Consider the following 26,819-nt stretch of genomic DNA (forward strand, 5'->3'; position numbering starts at 1 on the left):
TATTAACTTCGATGTAACTTTCACCGAGATTCATTTGTTTACATATTTACAATTAAAAACACATCCATTAAAATTACACTTACTTTTAAGTATTTTAAATGCAGGAAGATCACAATTTATTGCGTTTAGCTGCTAAATAATTAAAAAAATAAATACTATGTAACAAAGAATCCAAAATATGTTCTAAAAAAATAATTTTAACATACGCTTGGGCATAATTAATTACGATAATATTTATATAACATAGCACAAGTGTGATAAGACCATTAAGCCAACCATAGAAGAACTTATAGATAAAGAAGAGAGGGAAGTAAATTGACTCCGAACCAATATCTTAACATTAATCAAATCTGTACTATCTTTAATATCTCAATAAGTGAATTTTTCTCCTACAATACCTGCCAGGGCATGCTTGGCATGCTTAACATTAGTGGAAATAGAATCTCGCAAAAATAGAGATGCTACTAGTAGACATAACTATTTTGGAAATCAAATTGACAACTCTAGGAAGATATATTTTTCGTGCTGGTACTAACTAACCCCTGCTAGAAAATTAAACTTATCGTCTGCACATTTTGCAATATTATTGCAAATTAACGAAGTCGAAGCCATTAAACTCGATGAGCTAAGCTTCTTACCGGCCAAAGATCTTAATCACCTTAAATTCTACTTTACATTCTACATACATGATTAACGTTACCTAATTATTAAGTTTGTAATTATAAAGGTTATAATTAAGTAATAAATTGCTTCCTTTTTAAACCTACACTTGATTGCATTGACCAATCGAAGACACGGCGAAATTAACGCGTCGAGATTAACGTGATAAGTGTTTGCTATCACGATCACACACAAAATTGTAATTTAGGATTGACTGTCATCGACGCAGGCTAGACGTGTTGGGTTAGCCAGGTCTTTTAGGGTCGTTGGTTTGGCACAAAAATAACAATTTAAAGTTCATTATGCCTAGCCATAATGCGGCCTTCGAGGTCTTCGTGCATTTTCTGCACTTTGCGCGTGTGCTTCTTGATCATTTGTTGTTGATCGTCGAAGTGGTCCATTTTGTCTCCCGCCGCAGCCACCTGACAGGACATCAACGAGAGGGTAAGTACAGTTTACTATAGTTTGTTTGTTTTAATAATAATAATAATCCATTTATTTCAGACTTACATTCATACATAATATTTGTTAGTAAAGGAAAATACTTAAGCTAGTGTTAGGTTTAAAATAATAAAGTAAAACGAGTTCTTAGGTTTTCGCGATTGTTACACATAGGAAATGAAACTATTTTTCCGGATTTAAATCGCGTATATTTGTTTTTTCAAACAAACCGACGTTTCGGGCCCTTTACAGGTCCCATGGTCACGGTTGACTGTCAACCTGTCAACCTGGATGTAAAACGTCGATTTAAATCCGGAAAAATAGTTCATTTCCTAAAAGTAAAACGAGCCAATGTCAGGACAACTGGCCACGCATTGGCAGCAGTGTGCAAGTGCATCCACCGCCCCAGCATTGGGGACACCCATCTTTCCACCAATGTGCTCAGGATGCTGTTCGTACTGAGACGCATGCGACGGAGTAGCGATGCACTACGCTTTCGCATGATAGCGTAGAAATCGTCTATGTTTCTCAGCAAACATGGTTGACGCGCTACAGAAAGGTGGAAGTCGGAACAGCATCCTGAACGCATTGTTGTACCGCCGCGTGTAACTTACCCACAGACTGCACGTGTAAAAAGACTGACAATAAGCTTTAACAAGCGTTACCTTTACTTCATCTGTACATCGTGCAAACCTGCGAGCCAACATATTGCAACGGACAGCCAGCGCCCTGCTTTAGAGGAGTACCGCCTAGATCAATGGAAGGCACTATGGTATACGTTTTAGTACCTGCTTTAAATACCATGCACTCACTCTTCAGCGCATTGTATCTGAGCCCTTGAGCCACCGCATAAGACTCACAAAACTTTAGCAGCCTGCGTAGGGCGCCGATAAATGGGCTTAAAAGCACCATGTCATCAGCGTAACATATATGATTAACGCAAACCCTATCAATAATTGCTGATGAATAACGGGCTGATGGGTGAGCTCAGAAGTACCAAAATTGGTTATCAAACCTTATCAATATGACAACCAATTTTGGTACTTCTGAGCTCACCCATCATCCCATCCACGTACAGGTTGAAGGGCCGCGGCGAACTCAAACCCGCCTGCCTAACTCCACACTCCAACCTGTACACATCCTTTTGAGCACCCGCCCACCTCACTGTATTGTTTTGGTGGCTGTACCAGAATTTTAAAATTGCAGTCAACTCGCATGGTGGACCAGTCTCACTCTCACACGCGTATATAGGCGTTTTACGGGTAGTATAGTATTGGACAGTCTGATTGAGACGCAGGATACCGCTTTCTATGGACAATCCAGGCCGGAAACCGAATTGATTGTCATGTAAGTTAATTCTTTATCCAGGCGTTTAAACGCTGCGACTCAACAATAAAATGATTGAATTCTCGAAATCCAATGCACGTAATCCTAGCGGGACGCTTGCTATTTTGTTATCTTTTAAGCACCAAATAAAATGCTTAGTTGGTACAAAACGTAATATTCAGTATTAAGGGAATACTTGCACGTAATCTAAGTGCAAATATTAGTATTAACTGCCTCTGGCCGAACGGTTACCATGCCGGACTGCCACGCAGAGGTTCCAGGTTCGATTCCCGGGCCGGGAGAAATATTTGTATGACCTACATTTATTTCTCTCGTGAGTTTGGGTGTAATTTGTGGTTGTCTATGTATGGATACACCATGGCATCCGTGACACAGGGTTTCCCTAGTGCGGGGCTAATAATAATAATAACGCACACACTTAAGTATGTGCGTTATTGTTATTATTAGTTTAACCCTTTTTATTTACTTTATTTGGGTTAACAAACAGAAGACACAATGAATATCATTAATTTCTTTGTACGTACAATGTGTCACCAACGACGTTAACCACAAATTACTAAAATACAACAAAATTGAGATGTGGTGATGCACATAAAAGAATAAAAAGCAATGCTGATTACTAACAAAAAAGAAAGCAAAAAACAAGTTTCTTTGTTAATTAAATCTTTAAACCTTCAATTAAAAACCAGTCTTATTGAGAAGGAACAAAAACTAAATGATTAGTTGGCGTACGTTATTTTCAAAATGCCATATGTCACTGCCAAGAACAGGCTTTCCTGCTCCTGACGCACGAACTAATGTCCAGTAGCGGACGTCATTCGGCTGAAATAATGAATCGTCATTATTTCTGGCAGTGACATTTGGAGAACCTGGCATTCTGCTCGTTTGGCATTTTGCGTTTCTGGCATAAAGCGTCAAAACGCTAAAACACTAGGATCGAGGGCATACTTGCAGGAAAAAGCGTAATATATTTCAGAAAAGAAAGGAATAATAAAAAAAAAGAAAACAACCTTGCTGCGATGCTTTTCTAGATTGCTTACATGGTCGGCTTGCAAGTGACGAAGCTTTAACAGACGGGATTCGTAGTGCTGTAACTCCACCTACAACAAGGACCTTAAGTTATCCAAATGGTATTTCTTTATTCCTTATTACCCAAAACAGGTGGAGGTTCTCAATTGGACTTTTTTTGTATGTTACGCGATAACTTTGTGAACCGATTTTGATGATTCTTTTTTTTTTGTTAGAAAGAGGGTACCTCAGTATTAGTCCCATTTAAATTTGAAGAAAATATTCCACCTCCAAGGGAAACTAGGGGATGAATCCGGTTTCGCGCATTTTCTAGTAACCGATTTTAATAGAACTTGGCAAATAGATCGACTCATCCGTAGAACAAAGATCTGTGTGCAAGACTACTTGTTCTCAGGTCATAGTACATTTCGTTCGTTCTTCTTCGCTGTGGATGTCAGATCGGCCGTTCCTCGATTTTATATTTCCGAAATGAAATAAGATATATAAATTCTCAAAACACCTTTACGTAGGCCTTAGTTTGAATAAGAAAATTATTCTAGTAACGTACTTATTCTCTTTTCGCTATATAATCACATTGGGCTTTGTTCTTCGGATGCGTCGAGATGTAATTCCAAGAACTTTTAAGTTCGGGGTTTTTTTATAAAAAAGTTACAGATATGTCATTTTATTCTCGAGAGACGTCAGAGATGTTGCGCTGTCCTGGGGGTCTACTCTCAATCTACGTCCGACATCCGTCCGAAACAATTACTGTCAAATAAGTAATATTCGACAAAATTAAAAGACAAGTATTAAGTATGAAGCTTTATTCGCATCACGCGTCTTTACATTTGGTCAAGTATTGCTTATTTGGCAGCAATTGTTTCGACGGATGTCGGACGGAGAGTGTGAGTAGACCCCCTGTGCCTGTTAGGGAATATAATCAGCTATTCCAACTGGTTATCTTAATTATATGGATCCCTAGGCTCCGAAATAAATTAATATTATTATTATTCTTTTTCAATTTCAGTTTGAAATGTAATAATCTATAATAGCTGGCACACCGCCCAATTGTAGGACATCAGAAATTACAAGTTTCACATATCTTTTTCACAATCATAACTGTAACTGATCGAAAGAATCACAATAAATTTAAGATGTACACATTGTAGTAATGTTTACATAATATTTTAAAGAATTTGGACGAATAAAAAATCCACACAATCTGGACAGCCAATTGAGATAGATGGACCACGATTAAAATTGGAACTCGGTAAGTACGTATTCCTGCTAAAACTTGGACAAGGTGATTTGGATCCTCGCAATGTTATGGCGTTATGGCGAACATCACGTTTCGCGTCCAGGCCTGACAGTCTCTGCTCCTCAAATTTTGTCACCTGAATTTTCACAAAGTGCCTCCACCCAGAACGGCAACTTGACAGCATCTCCTATCTCGAGGGTCAGTAGTAGCAACATAGCGATACCTCCTATGAACAGTACGTCAACTTAATTTTTGGACCTGTTCAGTTTTTCTTTTGCTTTTTTTATTCTTTTTTTTTGACCATAAAAATACGTTAATATTTCGTAAACCGTATAAAAGTCTGCTGTAAATAATTCATAAAGAATCAGATACCTTTAAAGAAGCCAATTCATCTACAGTGAAATTTCCAGCTGTAGCAAGGCGCCATAAACCCTGCACTTTAGGTTCTATAAACTCCTTATTGTTGGGTCCTGTAAAAACAAATTAATTGTCATCAGTTTTAATGTACGTTTTTGACAAATGGGAAGAACTTTTAAAGAACGATTTTGTTCTACTAACGCATCAGTAGAGTATTTAATAAAATGAGCACTAATATATACTATATAATAAAATATAACAATAATAAAATTTTCCAACGAAGTACTGCCTTACCTATTTCTGCCGCAAAGCAGTAATGTCAGCATTACTGTGTTCCGGTTTTCAAGGGTAAGCATGCTGGTGAAATTACAAGCATATGGGACTTGTCAACTTATATCTCAGGGTGGCGGGCGAAGTGGCAGTGCCCCTCAGATGTTTGCGATTTAAGGCTCTGAATGGCACTGCAACTATTATGGACAGGCGCATAGCTTACCATCAGGCGCACGAGTTGCTCGTCCCGGCACTTGATATTATTGTAAAAAAAAAAGATAGTCCTCTAGGATTCAAAATTACTTGTAATTCACACTTTCACAAATTTAAAAACTACGTAATTCGAAAGAAGTTTGATGTCTATAAATGAATATAAATGATTTACGTTATAGGATATTGGTTTTACTCCCTTGAACAAGCGAAAATACAAATTTCCAATTCAATCAACAGAATTAAACTAATGAGAATAAAAAGTCAATGTTTGCATACCTTTGGAAATAACTCTATGCAGTTTGTCGAAGCCATCTCGTAAACCCCTGTGTTTTACTCTAACTAGGTTAGCCTTGTCCAAATAGTCTTTGCTGACCTCATTAGTCTCCAGTTGTGAACTGATCTCATTGTACTTATCCAATTCTTCCTCGTTAAGGGCATCTGGAAAATTGTTTATTTTCCTTGAGTCAGTCAGTTGACAAGATAGGTGGGCTGTACATTGACTTATTTATACCTAATGCACTGCTCTGTTCTGCAGTTGTCAGCAAGCCTATAGCTGAAGTATGGTATTTAATAAATCATGTGCTTTATATGGTGTACCAAACATCTCTACGTGACTTGTTAAGATATACTGTCAAAACTATTTCTAAACGCCCATATATATACTACATCACTCTTAGCTTATACCATATTTTACATTAAAACATCTTGTGTTAAATACATGTAATGTCATGAAATTATGTGTTAATTTAAATTTAAAGTACATATATATATTCTTGCTCTCTACAATTGTCGTGTGCGCAAGTGAGAGTCTGAAGATCTGTGACACTGGTTTATACCTAGTATGGACTCCAGTGGTTACCTATCAGTATCAGTATTCGAATTTATTTTGTTCGAAATAACAGTTTGCTCGAATTTTCATAACCTCGAAAGTAATTATGAGAGGAAAATGTTTTTTCTTTTAAACGTAATTTAACCTAACCGAACCTAATCGTGTCTTTGCGATAAACATCCAACATATCCTGAAAGAACAATGGTTTCGTTATAATTCGGTTTTCGAGGTAATGAAAGTTCGAACAAACGTTATTTCGAACAAAATAAATTCGAATTTGTGATAGATTACCGGCTTCAGTCTCTTACAAAGGTCTTTCAGTTACAATTTCGCTTTGTAAGACTATTACTTTAGTGGAAAACCTTTCTAAAGAGGCAATAAAGATTATTATTATTTTATAAACATAATACTTTTTACTTGTAGACAACCCCCACATCTTAAGATAGTTTTTAAGGCCATCAGCAAATTCCAGTGGTCCATTTTTTCGTCAAGGGTTTTTAGAGTATTGACTTTATTTTTCGTGAACAAATAAACTTTCACCAAAAAGCCAATCTAAGAATAAACATAAAAATGGTTTATTGTATGCTCACTACATGGTCATCCTATTTTCATACAGAATTTCATCAAGTTTTCCCAGCCGTGTCCAAAATTTACTGTATACTATATATGAAATGCATCAAAAATAATACAAAAAATTTGGTAAAATTGTCCTATTATTTTTTTCCTCCTATCCTATCACTATTACTTTTTTGATATTACTTTCCGTGTTTATTGTCTCTAATAATATCGATTGAAGGGTCTAAGGATCTAAGGTCATGAAATAAATAATAATCATAGAAAATTTCATTTGCATTTTAAAATTACATTTAGTGGAAATGGAGTAATTAATTAGTGTTGTTTTACAAGTTTTGTCAAACTGTACTTGTTTTGGTGGCTATAGTAGAAAATTTCAATAAAGTAACTACAAATAACTTAGGAAATGAAAATATATTTCCGGATTTAAAACGCGATTTAAATTGTTACGGTTGACTGAGGGTAAAATGAATGTTTCTTTGTAAAATTGATAATAAGGTATTTAATTAATAACTTTTGTAACTACAATGAAAAAATAGGGTTGTTTGCATTAATATTAAACATAACTGGTTGATGACTGTACCACCTCGGTCAACCGTGACCATGGGACCTGTAAAGGGCCCGAAACGTTGGTTTGTTTGAAAAACCAAATATACGTGTTTTAAATCCGGAAAAATAGTTTTATTTCCTGTGTAACAATCGCGAAAACCTAAGAACTCGATGGAAATAACTTCTAAAATATTGATTTTTCACGGACACTAAGTAATTGATAATTTTAACTAGATCATTACACATACAAAAATTTTTAGCCTAAAAACCAATATGTAGTCGATCTAAAAAAATAACACGGCGATTATGTTTCAATTGAGGAAAATCCCTAAAAATGTAAGAAGCAGAAATGAAACTTGTTAAAACCATAGTCATCAACTAACTGTGAACATCCATGCACAAAGCTGTACATGTAACCTAACTAGCCTGCGAAAACCATAAAATCTAACAGTTGCCAGGAACTTCAAATGAAACTGAACTCTATGCCCCACAAACTAGCTTCATTCGTTTGTGAGATTGTAATCGTAAGAGCGTGACCTTAATTCCTCTGTCCCAGTTGCCTAGCCTATTTTAAAGTGAATGACCTAATATTTAAGTGGAACACAGTGTAAATCAATTTCGTGCTTGATGTAAACAGGAATAGATTTATATAATTGTGACTGATGTAACTTTCGCTTGCATTACAATGGTGTAAAATTTGGATGAAAGTTTGTTATCTGATATGTGAATCATGTCATATGTAAACAGATTTGTTTTTATTCTGGATTGGCATATTATATTATTTAATGTTACAAATGGAAATTTAGCGTGGATGTTTGTTACACAATTGCGATGCCAGAGGGCTATAAAAAAATAAATGGATTTCAATCATTGGTGGATAGATTATCTCCACTAACTAAAACAAAGGTTACTTTAAATCGACAAATATAGATATCTAAAACACGTAGATCATGAAAAAAACGCACTTTTGTATTCATCCTTCTTTCCACCTTCAACGTCACTTAGCAGATCGTAATATTGATCGATCTTCTCCTGATGATGCGTAAACTCCTCCTTAAGGGCTGCCAGCTCCTCACTGGTGAACCCTGACGCCTCTGCTTTGGACCACAGATGGTTCAGCTTCTTATCTTTGAACAGGCTCTTATTTATATGGTCATCTATGGCAGAATTGTATGCCTGTAACAAAACAATCATCAACTATAAGTCAAGCAGCTTGCGCGAGGCCATGTTCTACAGTTGAGAGGTGCGGCACTGGCCCCTCCACCAAAAATGGCTCATTGATATGACTTGGCAACTGAACGCAAACAAAATAATAATAATTAAAAAAATGTTACATACATTTGATACTTTCTTTCACCTACCAATGGCTGCAAAAACAAAACATTGTACATGTATTGAACAAACGTGAAGTTGTATGAACTTTGTTGTTAAGGCTGTTATCAGTTGTTGGGATATGTTTTCATTCATCATATTCTTATCTTAATAGGACAGTTGACAATTCATACCTAATGTAGCATGAAAAGCCGCGAAATTGCAGTAGAAGCTTTTGGTGACAGTAGGACCTAAAGACCCTGATTTGTTGGTTTGTTTGAGAACACTAATATACGCGGTTAGATCCGTAAACATAGTTTCATATCGAAGGGATCCTTCACACAGGATGAACAAGTCATGCACCTGGTACTCTGAGCTTTAAATCGCAAATATCGAAGGGTACTGCCACTGCGCCCGTCACCCTGAGACATAATAAGTTAAGTCCCGTGTGATTGTAATTTCACCAGCACCCTTACCCTTCAAAACCGGAACTAAGTAATGCTCACATTGTTACTGGGCGGCAGAAGTAGGCAGTAATATGAAGTCTCTCACTAGGAACTCTACAAGTGCTTGTGAAAGGTTTATTTTTGTATCTTTTGCAATAAAGTTATATAGTATGTGTAATACTTGTAATAAACCAAATAACTCTACAAGATTACTTTTGTTGCTGGCTTAAAAACTCTTCGGTGGTCGAACGGTTAGCATGCCTGACTGCCACGCCGAAGTCCCAGGTTCGATTCCCGGACCGGGAGAAATATTTGTATGGCCTAATTTCTCTCGTAGGTTTGGGTGTAATTTGTGGTTGTCTATGTGCGTGTCCATGGCACCCGCGACACAGGGTTTCCCTATTGTGGGGCTATGTTGAGTGTGTGCATTATTACTATTATTATTATTAATTATATAATATTTTACATTAATATTTTTTCTTACATCATGTTCCTTCTGTCTGGTAGGTGAATCTTCAAAATGTTCTCTCAATCCATACATGGTCATAATACTTGTCAGCTTCCTCCTCAGAATTGCTTCTTTCATTCCATCTTTGTCACCACCTTCACTCTTCATTCGTTTGTGAAGTAATTCTTCCTTATCTAGGATCATGAGTTCACTGTAGAGGGATTTCAGCTTAGGCTCTGTGAGACGCTGCAATAATTGAACAATAAACTAGAGAAAAAGAAATATGGAAAAAACTGAACTAGCAAACAGACAGACCATAAAAATATAATATAGAAAAAAAATTTCAGCATAACGTCAATTTTGTACTAGATAAACACTATCACAGTGTACAAAAAAGTTCATGTTTTAAATTCTACTAGTTTAATATACTTTTTACAAACCTTACTTAAGTTTACTTTGTTTTACTAATTAGAAATAAACAGTCAGACAATCCATTTGCAGGAAAGTAGACATCTATTGTATAGTATAGTATAGTGGTCTATTACATAATAACATTACTGTTAAGGGGAGTCACCAGACGACAGAGGGAAAAACTGTTTTGGGCATCAGATCAAATGGTTTAGATATTATTACTTAAACAACGTTCTTACAAAAAACATACGATATGCCTAAGGATATTGTCTAAAGAATGTGCTAATAAAGCGTTTCCAATTTGGTGTGTCACGACCGGTACCGACCGGACCATCAAGATAAAATATCGGGTCGCAACATTCCCGCCTTGTTGAAGTGGAACCAGACATCGGGATAAAACTTTTGTCATTTTCCGCGAACTTGGATTCTTTTGTAAAAAAATAAGCAGCAGCTCCATACTTCGCACTAAATAGATGATACCGAAATAATATTAGTAAAACATTTTTACTAGCAATAAATGTGCATTAATTTACTTATTGTAATCAGCTTGGGTTTAAAAGTATTGAGTGGGACAGGAAGCAGTATGAAAATTACTGGGCCATGGCAGAACAATGTTGGGGAAACACTGTCTAATGGGTTATTTGATAGGATATACTTTATCTGATCGTATAAAATCCTGTGGAACAGGCTAAAATAATAGTCTAAAATTAACCATTTAAGAATAAAATACCTAAATTTATAGATAATTTGTTATATGGAGATATTTCACTTTATGTATGTAGCACAGAGAACTTCCTAAATTTTGGCTTTCAACTGAAGCCCTATCAGTTATTAAATTCACATTTATCCCAAAATTTGCAAATTGCCCAGTGGTGTACCGTTGCCTGTGTCAGGCGCTATCAGGCGCTTTTCGACATTGGATCTGTGTCAAATTTTCTTCACCTGTTCCTATTTTATTCATATTAATTTACAGCGCGTAAATTGCGAGACGCGAGAGACCACCCCCACACCTTACCTCCTAAAACCTAGACTCGCATAGAAATATCTTGCCTTATGGAAGTTACGTAAACCTCTATTATAAACTATTAATATCGCAAATGTATTGTCCATAATGGGAAATAGGATCTCAGTAGCTTCATCAAAAAAAATTGCATAAGCAGCTCTTTATACACAGCATGCGTGGCAGAGGGGAAAACAGCACACCCTTCAACAATGTTCCAGTGTGGCCAAATACAGAGTGACATTTTTATCAACACATCGAAGCAACTCCCTGAAATTTTCAGCAAATCCAAGCGGTTCCTAAGATTCCTGGAAAAGTTCAAGTGGCAAGATGACATGTAAAATAGGTGCTACAACTGCGAGTTGCAGATGCCAAATAAAACAGTGGTACTTGCCCAGGCAACTTAAGAGTAAACGGAAAACCTAATAAAAGTATTATACAATAAAAAATACTATTCTTCATTAAAAGAATACAAACTCATTATCAATAACTAAACTCTTGCACCTCATCTCTTTACTTTGTTATGTGAACCCTAAATGTAAATTTATGGAAATTATACCACACTTCGTAGCCTTCGTTTTATATGTTACTAAATAATATCTAAAATAGAATAAAACAAGATTTATATACAAATTTTACCTGTTGAGCTTTCATCCACAAAATGTTGAGTTTATTCATCCTAAACGGTTTTTCTAAAGTCCGGAAGTTAACATCAGGTATTTGATCGTTTGGTTTCTTCTCATTAGCACTACGGGAATACTTATTTTCACTTAATACTATGCTTATCAACGAAACAAAGATCAAACTCAGAGGAATCGTTTGTGGCAATTTCATCTTGCTAGATAAATCACCGTAATATTTATTTGTTGGATTAGATAGTGCTTCAAATTTACTGGAAATTATAAGTTAGGAGAAAATCCTTATTCAAATCAACTTAATTAATTGATCGGCAATAGTTTTCAAACAATGAAAAATGACTTACGTACTAAAAGAAACGTCAGTCTTTGTCAACAACAATGTCATACCGGTAGCTGACAAACATGACATGAACATGGCAAAACACTAGAACACAATGAAATTTACAGATGGCGCAATATTATACCGGAAGTAGTCGTTGATTGGCAATTTGGAATAGAATGGCACTTTCTATACCAATAAAATATTAGTAATGTGCTGCCATCTAGTTCAGCTAACTGGTAACATGGACAGCTGATTTAATTTTTTGCGTGTAATGGAACGTTTTGAGACACACAATTATTACCACATTAAAAAATATATATTGGCAATACTAAAAGTGTTACTATACATTTTCACTATATTTTCGACTAAAAAGTTGAATAAACTTGTATTTCTGATCTCTTTCTATTTCAAATTGAGTGACAGAGATAGACTACCCAGTGATAGTAACGATAACATATAAGCCTTTGGTACCACTGCCGTAAGTAGTAATTTTTGTGACAGTTGTGGCTGCTCATCATAACGTAGTCGCTGTCGATTTTGTGCATTTATTTTAAAATAATGGCATTGCCATCTTGATCGCAGTCAGTTTCTGTATGTTTAATTACAGTAACATATGTATTAAGTTCGTGGAGTTAACCGCTATCGCGTTATTTCTATTTGGTAGTAAGTAGTTGAGTGCGTTACGTTTTCGCTCTCTCAGCACAATGGGAGTTCAATAACAACGATTCTTCCCCTCCTAGAGACTGCATCTGCATCGCGTATCACGTACGTTCATCTGGCCATCGGCACTTTCTCTCGCTGATGTTTTACGAGATTGCCTAACTGAGTTGTGCAAAGACTGGCCGGGTGGCTTAGTGGATGTTTGGTAACGGTAGACTGTGGACCGTGAGACGGTAATCGTGTGAATGTGCGGGTGTGTCGCGTAACCGCGAGACCTCAGCTGCAGTGAGTGTGATGAGTGAGGGTGCGTGATGGTGGAACGCGAGGGAATGCGGCGCGGCAGCGGCGGAGGGTGCGGCTGGGGCGGAGGCGTGCTGGGCCGCTGGTCGCTGCGCCGCCTTCTGCTCGATAGCCCTCTTGTGGGCAGAAGACTAGCACATACAGGTATGTGCCCATATTACACTCTTAAGGATAAGAGTCAGAAAAAAACATCATATAGTGTTCGTTAAACATCGTAATTATTAAGGTTGTACTTAAACCTGTGCACATTTCAAATGTGACCAAACCAGTTCCTTCTTAGAAGCTCACGAACACCTCTGGGTAAAACAAAATAATATCTAATCATAATTTTTTTATACCACACCAAGAACAAGAAATTGGAAGACTTTGTTAAAGCAAAAACTTGAGTATTGTTAATTAATGAAACATTAAAGTTTTAAACAGTAATGGGATATTTGTGCAATTGAGCATTTTTTGCCCTCCTTGTCATGACTAACGCATGTGCATTTCGATAACTTTTGAAGTATTGACACCAAAGTTTATTAGAGGGGGTTGTAGATCTCGTTTTGCTGACCAGATATGTTAATAACTCAATTTTGCAAATGAATTAATTTTGAATGCAAATCTTAACATATTAATTGATGATATAACTAATAACTTAATATGAATAATTAAAATTACATCAGTGTCCCTATTAAGAATCATATTCCTAATGATCTTGGGCTGACACTGGTCATTAGAAGTTCTGGTTTATTTTCTATTTTAAAGCTTATATTATAATTAACCAGTTGATGGATCACTTAAGTAGTAACCCACACAAAAACGTCACTAGTTGTGTTTGTGTCGTAATGCATATTTGATTCAGTATAAAATGTTCAATGTAAATCAATGAATTTTATTAGTTTCTAGTTAATACTTCTCTCTGGAGAAGCTGTAATTTTAAAGCCCATAGTTGCATTTCTAAGATCCATATAGCGAACCAGGGTACTTGGTACTATCATATTTTGATATTCAATTTTACAGTAAATGCCTTTCTTAAATGGGTAATAATACAAATCCGTGTTCATATTACCTATATACCTATAAAGATTTTTCGCATATTGTGCAGTTGTCATTTATTCAACATAAAAATTAGAATGTTAGACTGAGAATGTAGGTAATGTGATATTCCTGGAGCATTTCGGTCGACTATTTATACACTTTATACAATTTTTGTATGCACATGAAAAACTGTAGATATGAAATGTTGTACATTGACTCTTAAAACAATTAATTTCATTTAAAATCATAAGGATAAGATTACAACTTTCGTCATTAAAGAGATTAATAATAACCAGAAGACTATCTATCTAGAACATTTAACATCTACAATTATTTGATTACACTTGCACATTAATAGTGTTACCCATATTAACTTAAAACTGATAAGAATGTACAATAACAACTATGTAGGTACATGTGTGTTTAGTGATAGGTAAAATGTTATAACAGATTATTATATATAATTTTATGTTTATAAAATAATTATAACATAAACTATTAATAGTTTTGCTAATAACATTAACATGTGTTGTTATTGCTGGTAACTTGTAAGTCAAATTTAGTAAACTAATTGTCACTATTCAAAATCTTCCTAAACTCAATTTACATTGTCATGGAATGGACGAAGAAGAACGAATTTTTGTATCCATAGCAATCACAAACTCACATAATCTTTGTTTCATATGTTAGCAAATTACACTCTAAACCGTCATTTTGATTAAACCTACTACTCAGTCGTAAGCCAGATTCCCCTGAGAAGAATGAGCAAGAAACTCCAGAGGTTGCTTTTTATAAATAAACATTTGTATTCATTTATCATTTACAATATTTATTTCAGATATCATAGATCGAAACTTCCTGCAAGATCTAAATGGGTTAATACCTTTCAGATTTTTGTCATCCAAGTACTTAGAAGCTGTATACTTTTAGTATAACATTTTTGTTTTACTCTAGTTTTCAACCTCATGAAATGCAAGTTTTGAATATCAACCGGAATCTTTTTAAAGATACTTATACATTGCCCATCAGATATACATTGCATAATTAACTTTGTGTCAGTTAAGTAATATTCAAACTAGATACAAGCCAAAAATTAAGTCGCGTTTATTCTGGAGAATACTCATGCAGTTACGGGAATTCTCGCAGCTACCGTATCGTGTTTAGTTTAACGTCACACAATGGAGATTATTAATTTTGTTTATTACGCTATGTGCAATTATGACACATAAATTTGCTTTTCTACGGCAATGAAAATTCAACTTTGTTTGCTATTTATTGACCTATTCTGTGAGTTATAGTCATGATCACGTAAATCCTCAGTGTACATTATAAAATCTCACATTTGAATTTAGCGTTTAGACTTTTAGAGTAATGGACCATACGTCCCGTTTTGATCAGGACGGCCCCGCGTATTTAGTTTCGTATCCCATTGTCCCCAAGATACTTAACAATATCAATATCCCGAAAAACAGGACACGCGTGACATTAATTTTAAAAAATGGCGCGAAATAAAAAAAAATATATGTACAAAACCAACTCACCAGACTACACAAGCTTAGTTCTTTTTAAATTGTTTGATCGTTAAACATTTTTAGTAATTTTTGTAATCAATAAACATTCCGTGACTATCATAAACGTGTTTTATTTTTAAAACAATAATAATTTGACAGGTGTCCCGCTCTGAAGAGAAATGATAATGGTCACTAGTTTAGAGTATTTAGAAAACAACTGAGGCCTTACGTGGTTGGGCCTGTAGCACGTAATTATATTTGGTACATATGAATGTACATTGGTTTAGCGCTTTTCCCATTGCCTTTGCTGGGTTTTAGGAGGATATTAGAAAACATTGAACTACTACACTAAACTTTAATAAAATAGATTTAAACCAATATTGAAATGTTTACCTGGTTTAAATTATAACTCTACAGAGAAGAAACATTTTCTTTGTGTGTTTTTACATACCTGAATGCAGAATCACCTTAGCCCATTTTAAAAATAGTTTTCACTGTGCAATAGGTAACTCATAGTCCAATATTAAATATCTACATGTTATTTATATATAACACATACACACGCGTAGGTTGAGAATATTCCAAACAAAGTGTAACTATATACGAATATTGTGTGTATGTGCACGTTTGCGTTTGTGTGTGAATGTGTATATTTTACCTAACATTTAGCATTTATTTTTATACATTAATATGCAAGAAGAATATTGTACGTGTTTCACTATCTCAACCACTTTGGTGAGAATGTCGTAAATAATCCCGAAGTAACTGATTTCGAAATTCCCGTTGACTGGAAAACACAATATATGGTAATACCAACAGCTTTCTACATTAGTTTTGATTATAGTGAGCCTCCCTACCGACCCTGAGGTTATACGAGATGGGCACTAGAACCTGTACGCGCACACGAACCTTATAAGTTCAGGTTCTAACCCCAGATCAGCCAGTATACAGGGTTGTCACAGACCTTTGTCACTTGACTTCATCCGGTTCTTCGAGAGGCTAGTGCCACGGGTGAGCCGCCCCGGGTGCAGGTACAGTCCCCTCCTTATTTTCCAAAGGTACTGGAGCTGTAGGCACGCCCACTTCCCGTTGCGCATTGCACAACTAGCTGTTGCCACCTCTAAGCCGTCGACTCTGAGTCCACTACCAAATCTCCTCATTGGTGGCGGAGCTATAAGACACGCTCACTTCACGACGCCGAATAACGACGTCTCTCCAGTTCCCATTAACCTAAACGGCTGGAGAGACCGGAGGATATCTAGCTTATCCTCTACTAGCTCTCCGGTCTAGTGCCGGAGATGCCAGTTGCAGTGTCCTGCGACAATGTCTGGACGGTAACGTCCAACTTAAAGGGCAACTTATGTGCTCGCGCGTCTCGTCGCTTCAGGCCCTCAACTAGACCGCTACTAAGACGCGCTAGCTGCACACGAGACAGACGCTCCGGCCGCACCCTACCGGGGCAGACAAACATGTCCGTCTCTGCAGCTAACCACAAACCCCAGCGTGTCCATACCCAAGTCCGGGTCCACCAGAGACGCTCGCAAAGGCGTATTACTGTCGGAGAACTTGGTCCGGACGCCCGCTGTACCCTGGTCTTGCCGTCTCTCGGTCGGTAGATAGGGACTACCAATGGTAATACCAACAAATTTGAAATGAAATTTGTCAAACATACATATATTTTTCCACGCACATTCTAAAAGCAAATAGTCTAGTACAAAAGACCTAGATTGTAAATGTAGCCAAATCAAAAACAATGTTGTTGAAATTTGTCCACTGTAGCCAATTGAGAAGCGTTAAGGCAATGAAGTGTTAGATCAGACAGGTCATTGCCATATTTATTCACTACTAAAACTAGTCTACCTTTTTTTTTGTACGTATAAAGTTCACGTGAATTTAAACTTTAAGCGGAAGCTAGAACATTGTTGAATGTATATTGTTTACTTAAACACAACTTTCATTTGGAATGTGCGTAACTCTACATAAAGGACACCAAATTGTTACCTGACTCACAAATTGAATTCAAAACAGTAATATGCAAGTGTACATATATATAGTTCTCTGCAGTATTACTTATCGCCAAACGAAACGGGAGCAACTCCCGCTGTGAACGAAATACGTTAATTACAACGTTAACCAATAAGTATTGAGTAATACTAGTATTTACTAATGCTTTGACATTTAATGTTTGGTCAAGGCTTCAATATAGCTGAAGAAGCGACACCTACAGAAGTAGGCAAGCAAACGTACCCCAGATCTGCTACTGCGCCCGGCGTTTTTTAATTTTTTTATAATGTCAAGTGACGGGACAAACGAGTCGTGTGCCTGAAGGTAAGCTCTGCCTGTTCATAACAGTTGCAGTGCCACTCAGACCTTTAAATCGCAAAGAACAGAGGGGCACTGCCACTGCGCCCTGAGACATAAGTTGACAAGTCCCATGTGCCTGTAATTTCACCAGCACCGTTCATAACCGGAACGCAGCTAACATTACTGCTTGGCGCCCGAAATAGGTAGGTGGCAGTACTTCCCTGGACGAACTCTACTGCTGCTACCGTCACCCTTAGACATATATTTGACAATATGCGGCGTAGCTGTAACAATGTAAAGTTACCAAAAATTAACTTAGATCGCCTCACTCTCTCCTCCGTTGTGCTCGAGTCACACGTGCTGAATCTTTAGTCATATTGTTGTAAGCTTTCACAGAGTTATGTACCTCTGAAAGCCTGAAACGAAGGTTATCTCACTTGAGGTGGGACAAGGTTCTACATAGCAGCATTCACAGTGAACGTTTGTTTTTGGGAACCGTGTGGCAGTAGGATGGAGGGACAAATTAGTGCTAAGACGCTGGCGATCAACCACACGGTATAGAAAACGCTTAAACGCAAAAGCATTTTATAGAGAAGACGTGAGCGTTTCTACGGAGACGAATAGGCAGCAACTTTTACTCTTCTCTAAACCGGGAAATGAGGTCGTGATTTTTCAAGCCGGTCACCGTTTTAGTGCATCGATTTTGCATCCGCTCCAACTTATTAAGAAGGTAAGGAGACTTATGACCAAGATAGGTGACGTCCCCATAATTCAAAAGAAGAAGAATAAGAGTGTAGATGAGCATGAGTTTGCTAGAAAGGAAGAAAGCACCGCGCAGTCGTTTAAGGGAATGCAAAGATTTTACGTCTTCGGCGACGTTTTCCGTCCAAGATGTGTCAAATCACTATGTCCAAAATTTTTTACTGATAAGGAAAAAGGAAAAAATCTGTTTTATTTAATATAACTGTATATTTTTATCTATCTTTATAAAAGAAATACGTAACTGATGAAATTAGATGAGAGATTAAGGTTATTCCGAGTTTCGTTCGCGGAAAATAGGAAATTGGGTTTTATGAATCTTTTGTTTACTCGCCGTCTGTTGTACTTTGCTAATGTAGTTTTTCTGTCGATCCAATTTTCATGGACAACTTACGGACAGCAAATTAACACTTGTACTTGAGCACACAAAACAAATTATTTAATTTTATATCTTGTTCTTTATTGTCAATTCATATTCAAGCTACTATCGTATTTGTGTAAATAAGGAAATTACCTTCATAGGTATACATTTTAACTAATTATTGTAAACATCATAACTAAACTATATATAGTTAATTATTTACTTATCTGATATAGGACAACGTTGATAGCACGTTTCCTTCAAGATAAATTAATAAATGTTAATGTTAATTCTACATACAATCTTATCCATTAATTACCGTGAACCAAATTAGAGAATTCATTGTCAAAAAACACTCTTCAACACGTTCTAACATCATTCATCAAACAACATAAGCCTGTCTGAAGTCTGCTTTTGGATTTTTTTTAAATGAAATGGACTTGCTCTTGACCATTACCTAGCTCTGGAGCAAAGATAGGATCTACGATGGAACGAGCTCGCCCAGAGGATACCTATTCAGTCACACTATAAATATACTCGGGTTGTATGTGCTCGGTAACACAGTCACAGGCAGGGAATTCCGTTCCTGAACTGTACGTATAATAAAAGATAATGAAAAGCGCTTTGTACGCCTGAAGAGAATATCGACCAGGTAAGGATGATGTCCCGCCGTACATCTGGATATCCGATGGTAAAAGGGAGCGGTCGGGATGAGCTGACGGAGCACATGGATATAGATACTTACAAAAAAAACTGCTTTGGCGCATGGCGCGGGTGCCATGGACACACACATAGACATCCACAAATTACATTTAAACTTACGAGAGAAATAAATGTAGGCCATACAAATATTTCTCCTGGCCCGGGAGTCGCACCTGGGACTTTTGCGTGGCAGTCCGGCATGGTAACCGTTCGGCCACGGAGGCAATTAAGTTGGATAATTCACTCCACATACCGAACGTGGTAATGCGACATCAATATGAACCGCATGTGCTACGCGCTTTCTATGCGGAGCTTGAACACAATTTAATACAAATAGGGAGGCGGACGCTACCTGCATTCCGTCATTATACAATCAGAAGCTTTTTATGTCTAGTATTTAGTAGCAGTAGAGTTCCTTGTGAAAGAGTTCGACCAGATAAATACTGCCACTTATCTATTACTGATGCCAAACAATAAGCATTATTACTGTGGTCCGGTTTTGAAAAGTATAAAGGTTGTTGGTGAAGTGCAAGGCACATAGGACTTGTCGACTTGTCTTTTTCTTATCGGGTCGACGGCATACACTATAATGCCATCGTGGTGAAAAGATTTGCCTATGGGCGTAAGTTACTCGATAAATAAATAAATAAAAAGTTTCTTTATTTACGTATAAAATCAAATTTTAATGAATTTACATTACAAATAATAGTATAATTATAATTAATTTATTTATATTTTAAAAATGGAGTGTTCGCTTACAAAGTAGCACGTATCGTATACTGTCCTTAAAATTGTATTGATCGATGTTGCCATTAAAATTTTTTGCGCATTTAAAGCGCTGAGGCTTCTTGTTTTATGAACAGGCGTGTCGCTTACTACCAGGCGCACGACTTGTTCATCCCGTCACTTGATATCATAAGAAAAAACATAAAAAGAGTTAGTTGTTCTGTTAGCGGTACTAAAATAAATGGAAAATTTAACCAGACTATCAGTTGGTTTTTTCTTTAAAAAAACTCGAAATGTTGAAATTCTGAATTAAAAACAATTTTTCTTGACCTGCAATTTCCAGAACATCGGGATTTTTAATACTATGTAACATAAAACAGAATGGAAAAGATTTTTATGCGATTTCTTGGCTTATTGTCAAGTGGCCAATGCCATGAAAATCAGATGTCAACGTTCTTCTTGTTACAATAGCACTAACTAACGTTTTTGAATATTTTAGCGTTTAAGTGTTGCTGCTTTTTTGGATTTTTTTTAGTATCGCAGTGTTCCTGGTAATTATTTAGGCATGTCTACCACACTTTGTTTTAAATCAATAAAAAAATGCAGGTCACAATATTTTTTTTATTATTCTGTTAAGCCCTTTATTTCAAGTTTATATCTAGCAAAAAAATTGAGACTGGTTAAATTTTTCTGGGAATAAAGTACCTACTCTTTAGTAATAATTCGGTACAAGTTTTTTGTTCGTATTCCCAACCATCGTAAAAGCAATTGTGGGCAGTTACAGAAGTGACAGTTTGTACCTTGTTTATTTATTTACTAAGCTAGTATTCAGATTTAAACCTTTTAAGTTCTACTGTAGTCGTTAGTTAACTAAGTATGTGCCTTGATTTGTTAATTAGGTACGTTATGCAAATCGGCCTTCAAGTATTACAATGTTAATTTTACTGCATCCTTTCCTCGTTTTTTGTACACTCAAATGTTATTTATGCTATTACTAGTCTCACATAAATATTATAATTGAAAAAGGAATTGTAATGTAAAATTTTTCGCTATTGCTACACTATGATAAAAAACTATTTATTGTATAATTTTTATTTTTTTTTATAACAACCTGACCTGACAATATGACCATGTGACCTGTAAACAATACGAAAGGCTGGCTTGTTAGAAAAAACAAATATAAGTAATTAAGGTCCGACGAAATAGTTTGATTTCTAATATATTTATTGAGTTATACATAAAGTGGCATTTCTTGGTTGTACTATGCCATATTACACAGGGCTAGTTTTAACCGGCTTCAAAAAAAAGGAGGAGATTCTCATTTCGACTGTGTGTTTTTTTTCTGTGTGTTACCTGTGTTACGTGATAACTCCGCCACTTGTGAACCGATTTTGATGATTCTTTTTTGTTGGAAAGAGAGTACCTCGGTAGTGGTCCCATTTTAACTTGAAGAAGATATTCCACTTCTAAGTGTGTCAAACTAGAGGATGAATGACTTTTGAGGTCGATTTTTTTATTACTCAGTACTGATTGAAAAAAAATATTTATTGTTAATATATTTACACGTTGTTAAAGTCCGTAATCTATTGACTTGTGAAACTAAATAATCTCAGTACAGAGTACTAAAAAAACCGACCTCAAAAGTACGTGGAATTACGTCTATTTGCTAAGTTTTATTGAAATATCACCTAGTTCGCCACTATACAGGACTTGACACTGGAGATAATAAAAATCGGTTCTTACTACTCAAAGTATATTGAGAGAAAAACGCCTTGAATTGGAGAAATAGCAAAATCAACCATTAAAGTAATTGCTCCTAAATTAAAGTTAGGCGCTATTTATAAAAATGAAGCTTCATGCGTGAACAGCCACAATTCGAGGTGGATGATTTTCTTCAAAATGAAATGGGACCACTATGGAAGTACCCCCTTTCCAACAAAAAAGAATCATGAAAATCGGTTCACAAATACCGAAGTTATCGCGTAACAAACATACAAAAAAAAAACACAGTCGAATTGAGAACCTCCTCCTGTTTTGAAGTCGGTTAATTAATTAAGAATGCAGATATACATTAAACACTCGATTCACTTGCACGTATTATCTCAATCATAGTACAGCTCCTAGTGAAAGACTTCGTCTAGGGTAGTACTGGCACTTAACCTATTTCTGCCGCCAAGCAGTAACGTCAGCAGTGTTCCGGTTTTGAAGGGTAAAGGTGCTGGTGAAATTACAGGCACAGGAGGCTTGTCAACTTATGTCTCAGGGTGACGACGGGCACAATGGCAGTGCCTCTCAGATCGTTGCGATTTAAAGCCCTCAGTGGTACGCGAAAAAAAAAAACACGATCGCACCGCCACATAAGCAGCACACAACGACGCTGATGCCAAGAATTCATTGACGTTGTGAGATCACGGAGTGGAGCGAGTTCTTGCGATGCAGACACTGCCAACAGTTCGTGACGAAGATAATTCGTAAAACCTTACAAACAGACACCAGTTAGTTGTTGTTCTGCCTAAATATTTCGTCAGGTATATTATATTAGGAGACGAATAGCCATACATTTTTTTTATATAAAAATCTAGAAAATGTTGTCTGGGTGTTTAATAAAACATAGTATTCCACAATTTGCCTGCGTCATGCTCTTGTGTTATCTGTGCGGTAGGTAGCCTGTTATGTGAGCTGTTCTTTTTCCTGTTTGCGGTTTTAACAAAAATCTCCCATAGTCATGTCCCCGATCAAATGTGCCGTGGCTAAGTATTCCTGTAATTACTTTTGACTTCACCATTCTTAGAAGGAATCACACAGGAAATAATATTATTTGAATTATATGTCTTAGTTTTCTTATTGTTGTAAGTTATTTTATTTATTTGCAATTTTGTTCCGTATTAATAATAACTTTTACTCTTTATTTTAGGTTATTGTATTTAATTCATTATCATTAACCTATTATACGTTGGGCACGGATTTCCTTTTAGTAGATGGGGTTTTTATGACACCAAGTGATAGGACGAACAAGTCATGCGCCTGGTGTTAAGCGACACGCCTGTCCATAGCAGTTGCAGTGCCACTCAGGATTTTAAATCGCAAATATTTGACAGACACTGCCACTGCGCCTGTCACTGTGAGACATAAGTTGACAAGTCCCATGTGCCTGTAATTTCACTAGCACCGTTACCCTCCAAAACCGAAACACAGTAATGCTCAAGTTGAACTTTAACATGCAGGTTTCATTATGAAAATGTCGCGTTCTAAAGTCACAGTATAGACAGAATGAAAGTGACGCTTAACACGCACATTCTCATTCCTAAGTATTGTTTATGCTCTGATTTTTTGAAATACGATATTTTAAATTTTATTGAATTATATATATTATTTTATTATTGAATTGATATTCAATTATTATTGTGAAGTTACTCCACTAGTTTTTTTTATAATTATACGATACTTTAGTAAACTATAACTAAATATATTTGCCAACTAGGTTGGTAACCAATTTGTCTGGTTGTCCCTTAACATAGCCCTCATGCCAGATATTCCAGCCAATGTTGTCTCTGGTTGCTCTCCTCCAGCATTTGGGGAGATCATTTTCCGTAGTAATAAAGTAATAAAATAAAGTAAGTATTCTGATCCCTAGATGAATGCATTTCATGCCAGTATACTTTCCGTTGTGAGAATGAATTGGAAAACAAATGACCGTATACGCTTTAGTGTAAACAAACCTTTATCTAAATCCCAAAGAAATCTTTCAGACGGAAGTTGTCGGTAAACTTCCTTGGTAATGGTGCGTTCCTAGATTGAACACTCCCGTAGGTACATACATACATTGTTTAACGAGCAATTATGTATCAGTTCCCTGCTATAATTATTATTAAACTAAATACTAGATCCGAACAATAGACAACGAGGCATTGTGGGGATGTTATAAAAACTCGCGAGGTATGAATTGTTGCTGTTAGATAACAGCTGGAGCTTGGGAATCAGCTATTCATGTTACAATAATCATGCTTCGTGATGGTGCTTGCAGTCGTTTTTAAACAAATGTCAATGGAGGGGCTGCAATTGCTTCACTATGATCCCTATTGATAAGTAGCATCAGAAACACAGATCGCTATAAAACAAATTATGTGTATAGGATATGAAAGTATTTTTCCGGATTTAAATCGCGTATATTTGTTTTTTCAAACGAACCGACGTTTCGGGCCCTTTACAAGTCCCATGGTCTCTGTTGACTGTAAAGGGACCATGAGTCCTGTAAAGACCCCGATATATATACGCGATTTAAATCCGGAAAAATACTTTCATTTCCTATGTGTAACAATCGCGAAAACCTAAGACATTATGTGTAGTTTGGTCAACTTATTTTTCATATATATGACTAAGCTCTTATATCCACTTCCATTCAATTTATGTAGTCCTAAGACCAATTTTTGCAATGCGACAGACACTCTTAATACATCGTGTTGATAGTTTCTTATCGATTAAAGCATTGGTTTAGGATGTATTTAAGTTTAGCGCAAGTGGGCATGAGATTCAACATTTGTAAAATTGTTTTAAAACTCGTGGCTCATTCATTTAGTGACTAAATGATTATCACTAATTACAGGTTCCTTATCACGGTGTGAGTTCTTTTTATTTTCCTACACCGCAGAAACTTTTAAAAATATGAACATCCTATGAATTGTTTATTGCACATTATATGTGTCACAAATTTGGAATCCCCGCTACGGAACTTAGTTCTAATAACATTGAATAAATTGGCAAGATGTTTACGTTACAGATTTAAATTGTTTCAGTTCTTTTTTGTATATAAAATAGACACAAGCTTTGCCATTATCTAACCTGATATTAAGCGACGATGTCATTGATGATAAGATTACTGGAATCCCATTTGTACTTTTTGGAAAAAAAAACAACTGCCGGTAGTGTACTCCATTTCTTTGCCGTACGCACGAGGAAGAAAGAAATAAAGCGCTTCTTGTGAATGAGTTCATTACATGCACCGTTGTGCAAAGCTTCATCTGTTCGTTACCTTATCTCTACCAAGAAATATAGCTGATTCCTGTTCTTTTTCTGAACATTGCAAAGAGCAGGATTGATTGCTCAGAGCTCCTCAGCAGTGTTGTACACAATATTTTTTTCAGTTACGAAATTTCGTAATCATAACTTGCTTCATGTTACATTTAGTCGCAACAATTGTAGACTAAATACTTATCAACCAAGAGAGAACGACTGTCGCATCGATCTTTTCTGTAATAGCGTTAAGAATATAAAAACGTTTATGGCCAATAAATAACTTTGAATCGAGTGACTGATACGGCAATTGCTGCGTTCTTGAAGGTGCATTCGTTTCTATTATAGTTGTGTTTTTTTTTACGTTCGTTCATATGTGGAAGGTTTTAGTCGGCATGTGGATTTTACATGGAATTACATTATGTAAAAATAATTTTGAGCTCCCCTAGAGAAAAGTAAAGTACCTGAAATCACCTCTTAAAAAATATTACTTTAACCTTACATTGACTTTTCGTACCATGACGCGCTTAAGTAAGCTTATTATAATGTTAAAACTATGATGTTTTATTGGCAGCTTTGCGACTATTCATTCCAATGATATTATAACTGATTCATTCACTCAGTTCGTACTATGACGCGACTTTAACATTAAAGTAATATTGTTCTTATGCCAAGTTTAGCATTGATCTTAAAATAGTTACACGGATGCAATGGAAACAATATTATTTTCCAATTTATTGTCTAAATATTGATTTGTAATGATTAAAAGTTAAGTTGAACTTATTTATTTACATATATCTCTTTAATATTTTGTTTATTTTTTATTCAATAGTACATAGGAAATAATTTGTCGTTAAATAAAAAAATGCGATGTTTATTTCGTGAAATTATGACAGCGACATCTATATGCTTCTTGGCGACACTAACAGTTGACACTAGACTATAATTCCGAATTCACACGTGACAATCAAGACTCAGCTTGTTTTATTTATTTTCGGAAAAACAATTGAAAACAACGTAATTTTAGTAGATTTCATTATTATATACTTTTCTTTTTTTGGCAGTTAAAATTCTAGGAATGTAAATAATATTAAGTACTTTTAGGACGATTCGGAACATCAAAAAATAAAGAGATGGCATTATACAGTTCATATAGCGTTATTACTTTCCTATTTTTAGTAAGGAATTGACAATATTGGGAAGTCATTCGTTCTTTCAGTCATTTTAGCAATATTACATTACTTACATTGAAATAAGATTAGTATAAACTTAGATTACTCATTTACTGCCACTTATTAAACACTTGAAGATGGGATGAGTGAGCGAGGACGGTTAAGGAAGATATGAAGAGACGATATGGACGATTTCAATTGGAAATATGGACG

General features: G+C 36.0%; 2 protein-coding genes across 2 annotated transcripts in view; one reads left to right on the forward strand and one right to left on the reverse strand.

The window, feature by feature from the left end:
• Positions 1-90: 90 nt before the first annotated feature.
• Positions 91-12,010, reverse strand: LOC113240423 (alpha-2-macroglobulin receptor-associated protein). Its single transcript, XM_026477713.1, has 7 exons — positions 11,761-12,010; positions 9,747-9,956; positions 8,471-8,681; positions 5,831-5,992; positions 5,087-5,184; positions 3,459-3,548; positions 91-1,082 (listed from the first exon to the last, which is right to left on the reverse strand). Exons 1-7 carry the CDS (start codon positions 11,953-11,955, stop codon positions 951-953), a joined length of 1,098 nt encoding a protein of 365 aa, XP_026333498.1. The 5' UTR covers positions 11,956-12,010; the 3' UTR covers positions 91-950.
• A 580-nt stretch (positions 12,011-12,590) lies between these two features.
• The window catches only part of LOC113240466 (E3 ubiquitin-protein ligase RNF19B-like), a 182,836-nt gene continuing 168,607 nt past the window's right edge, over positions 12,591-26,819 (forward strand). Inside the window, exon 1 of the mRNA XM_026477779.1 lies at positions 12,591-13,185. Coding sequence (XP_026333564.1) covers positions 13,053-13,185 — 133 coding nt within the window. The 5' untranslated portion in view covers positions 12,591-13,052. The remainder of the gene's footprint in view (positions 13,186-26,819) is intronic.

Source organism: Hyposmocoma kahamanoa, unplaced genomic scaffold, assembly GCF_003589595.1.
Source record: "Hyposmocoma kahamanoa isolate Upper Pololo Valley unplaced genomic scaffold, ASM358959v1 138, whole genome shotgun sequence".
In the NCBI taxonomy this organism is placed as follows: Eukaryota; Metazoa; Arthropoda; class Insecta; order Lepidoptera; family Cosmopterigidae; genus Hyposmocoma; species Hyposmocoma kahamanoa.

What these genes read in the sequence shown, in the direction of transcription:
- LOC113240423 (XM_026477713.1), bottom strand. Translation starts at nt 11,955, where the DNA reads ATGAAATTGCCACAAACGATTCCTCTGAGTTTGATCTTTGTTTCGTTG. An exon ending in GCATAGAGTTATTTCCAAAG is followed by an intron (nt 5,185 to 5,830) that starts GTATGCAAACAT and finishes TTGTTTTTACAG; the next exon opens with GACCCAACAATAAGGAGTTT. An exon ending in ATGAATTGGCTTCTTTAAAG is followed by an intron (nt 3,549 to 5,086) that starts GTATCTGATTCT and finishes TCCTTGTTGTAG; the next exon opens with GTGGAGTTACAGCACTACGA.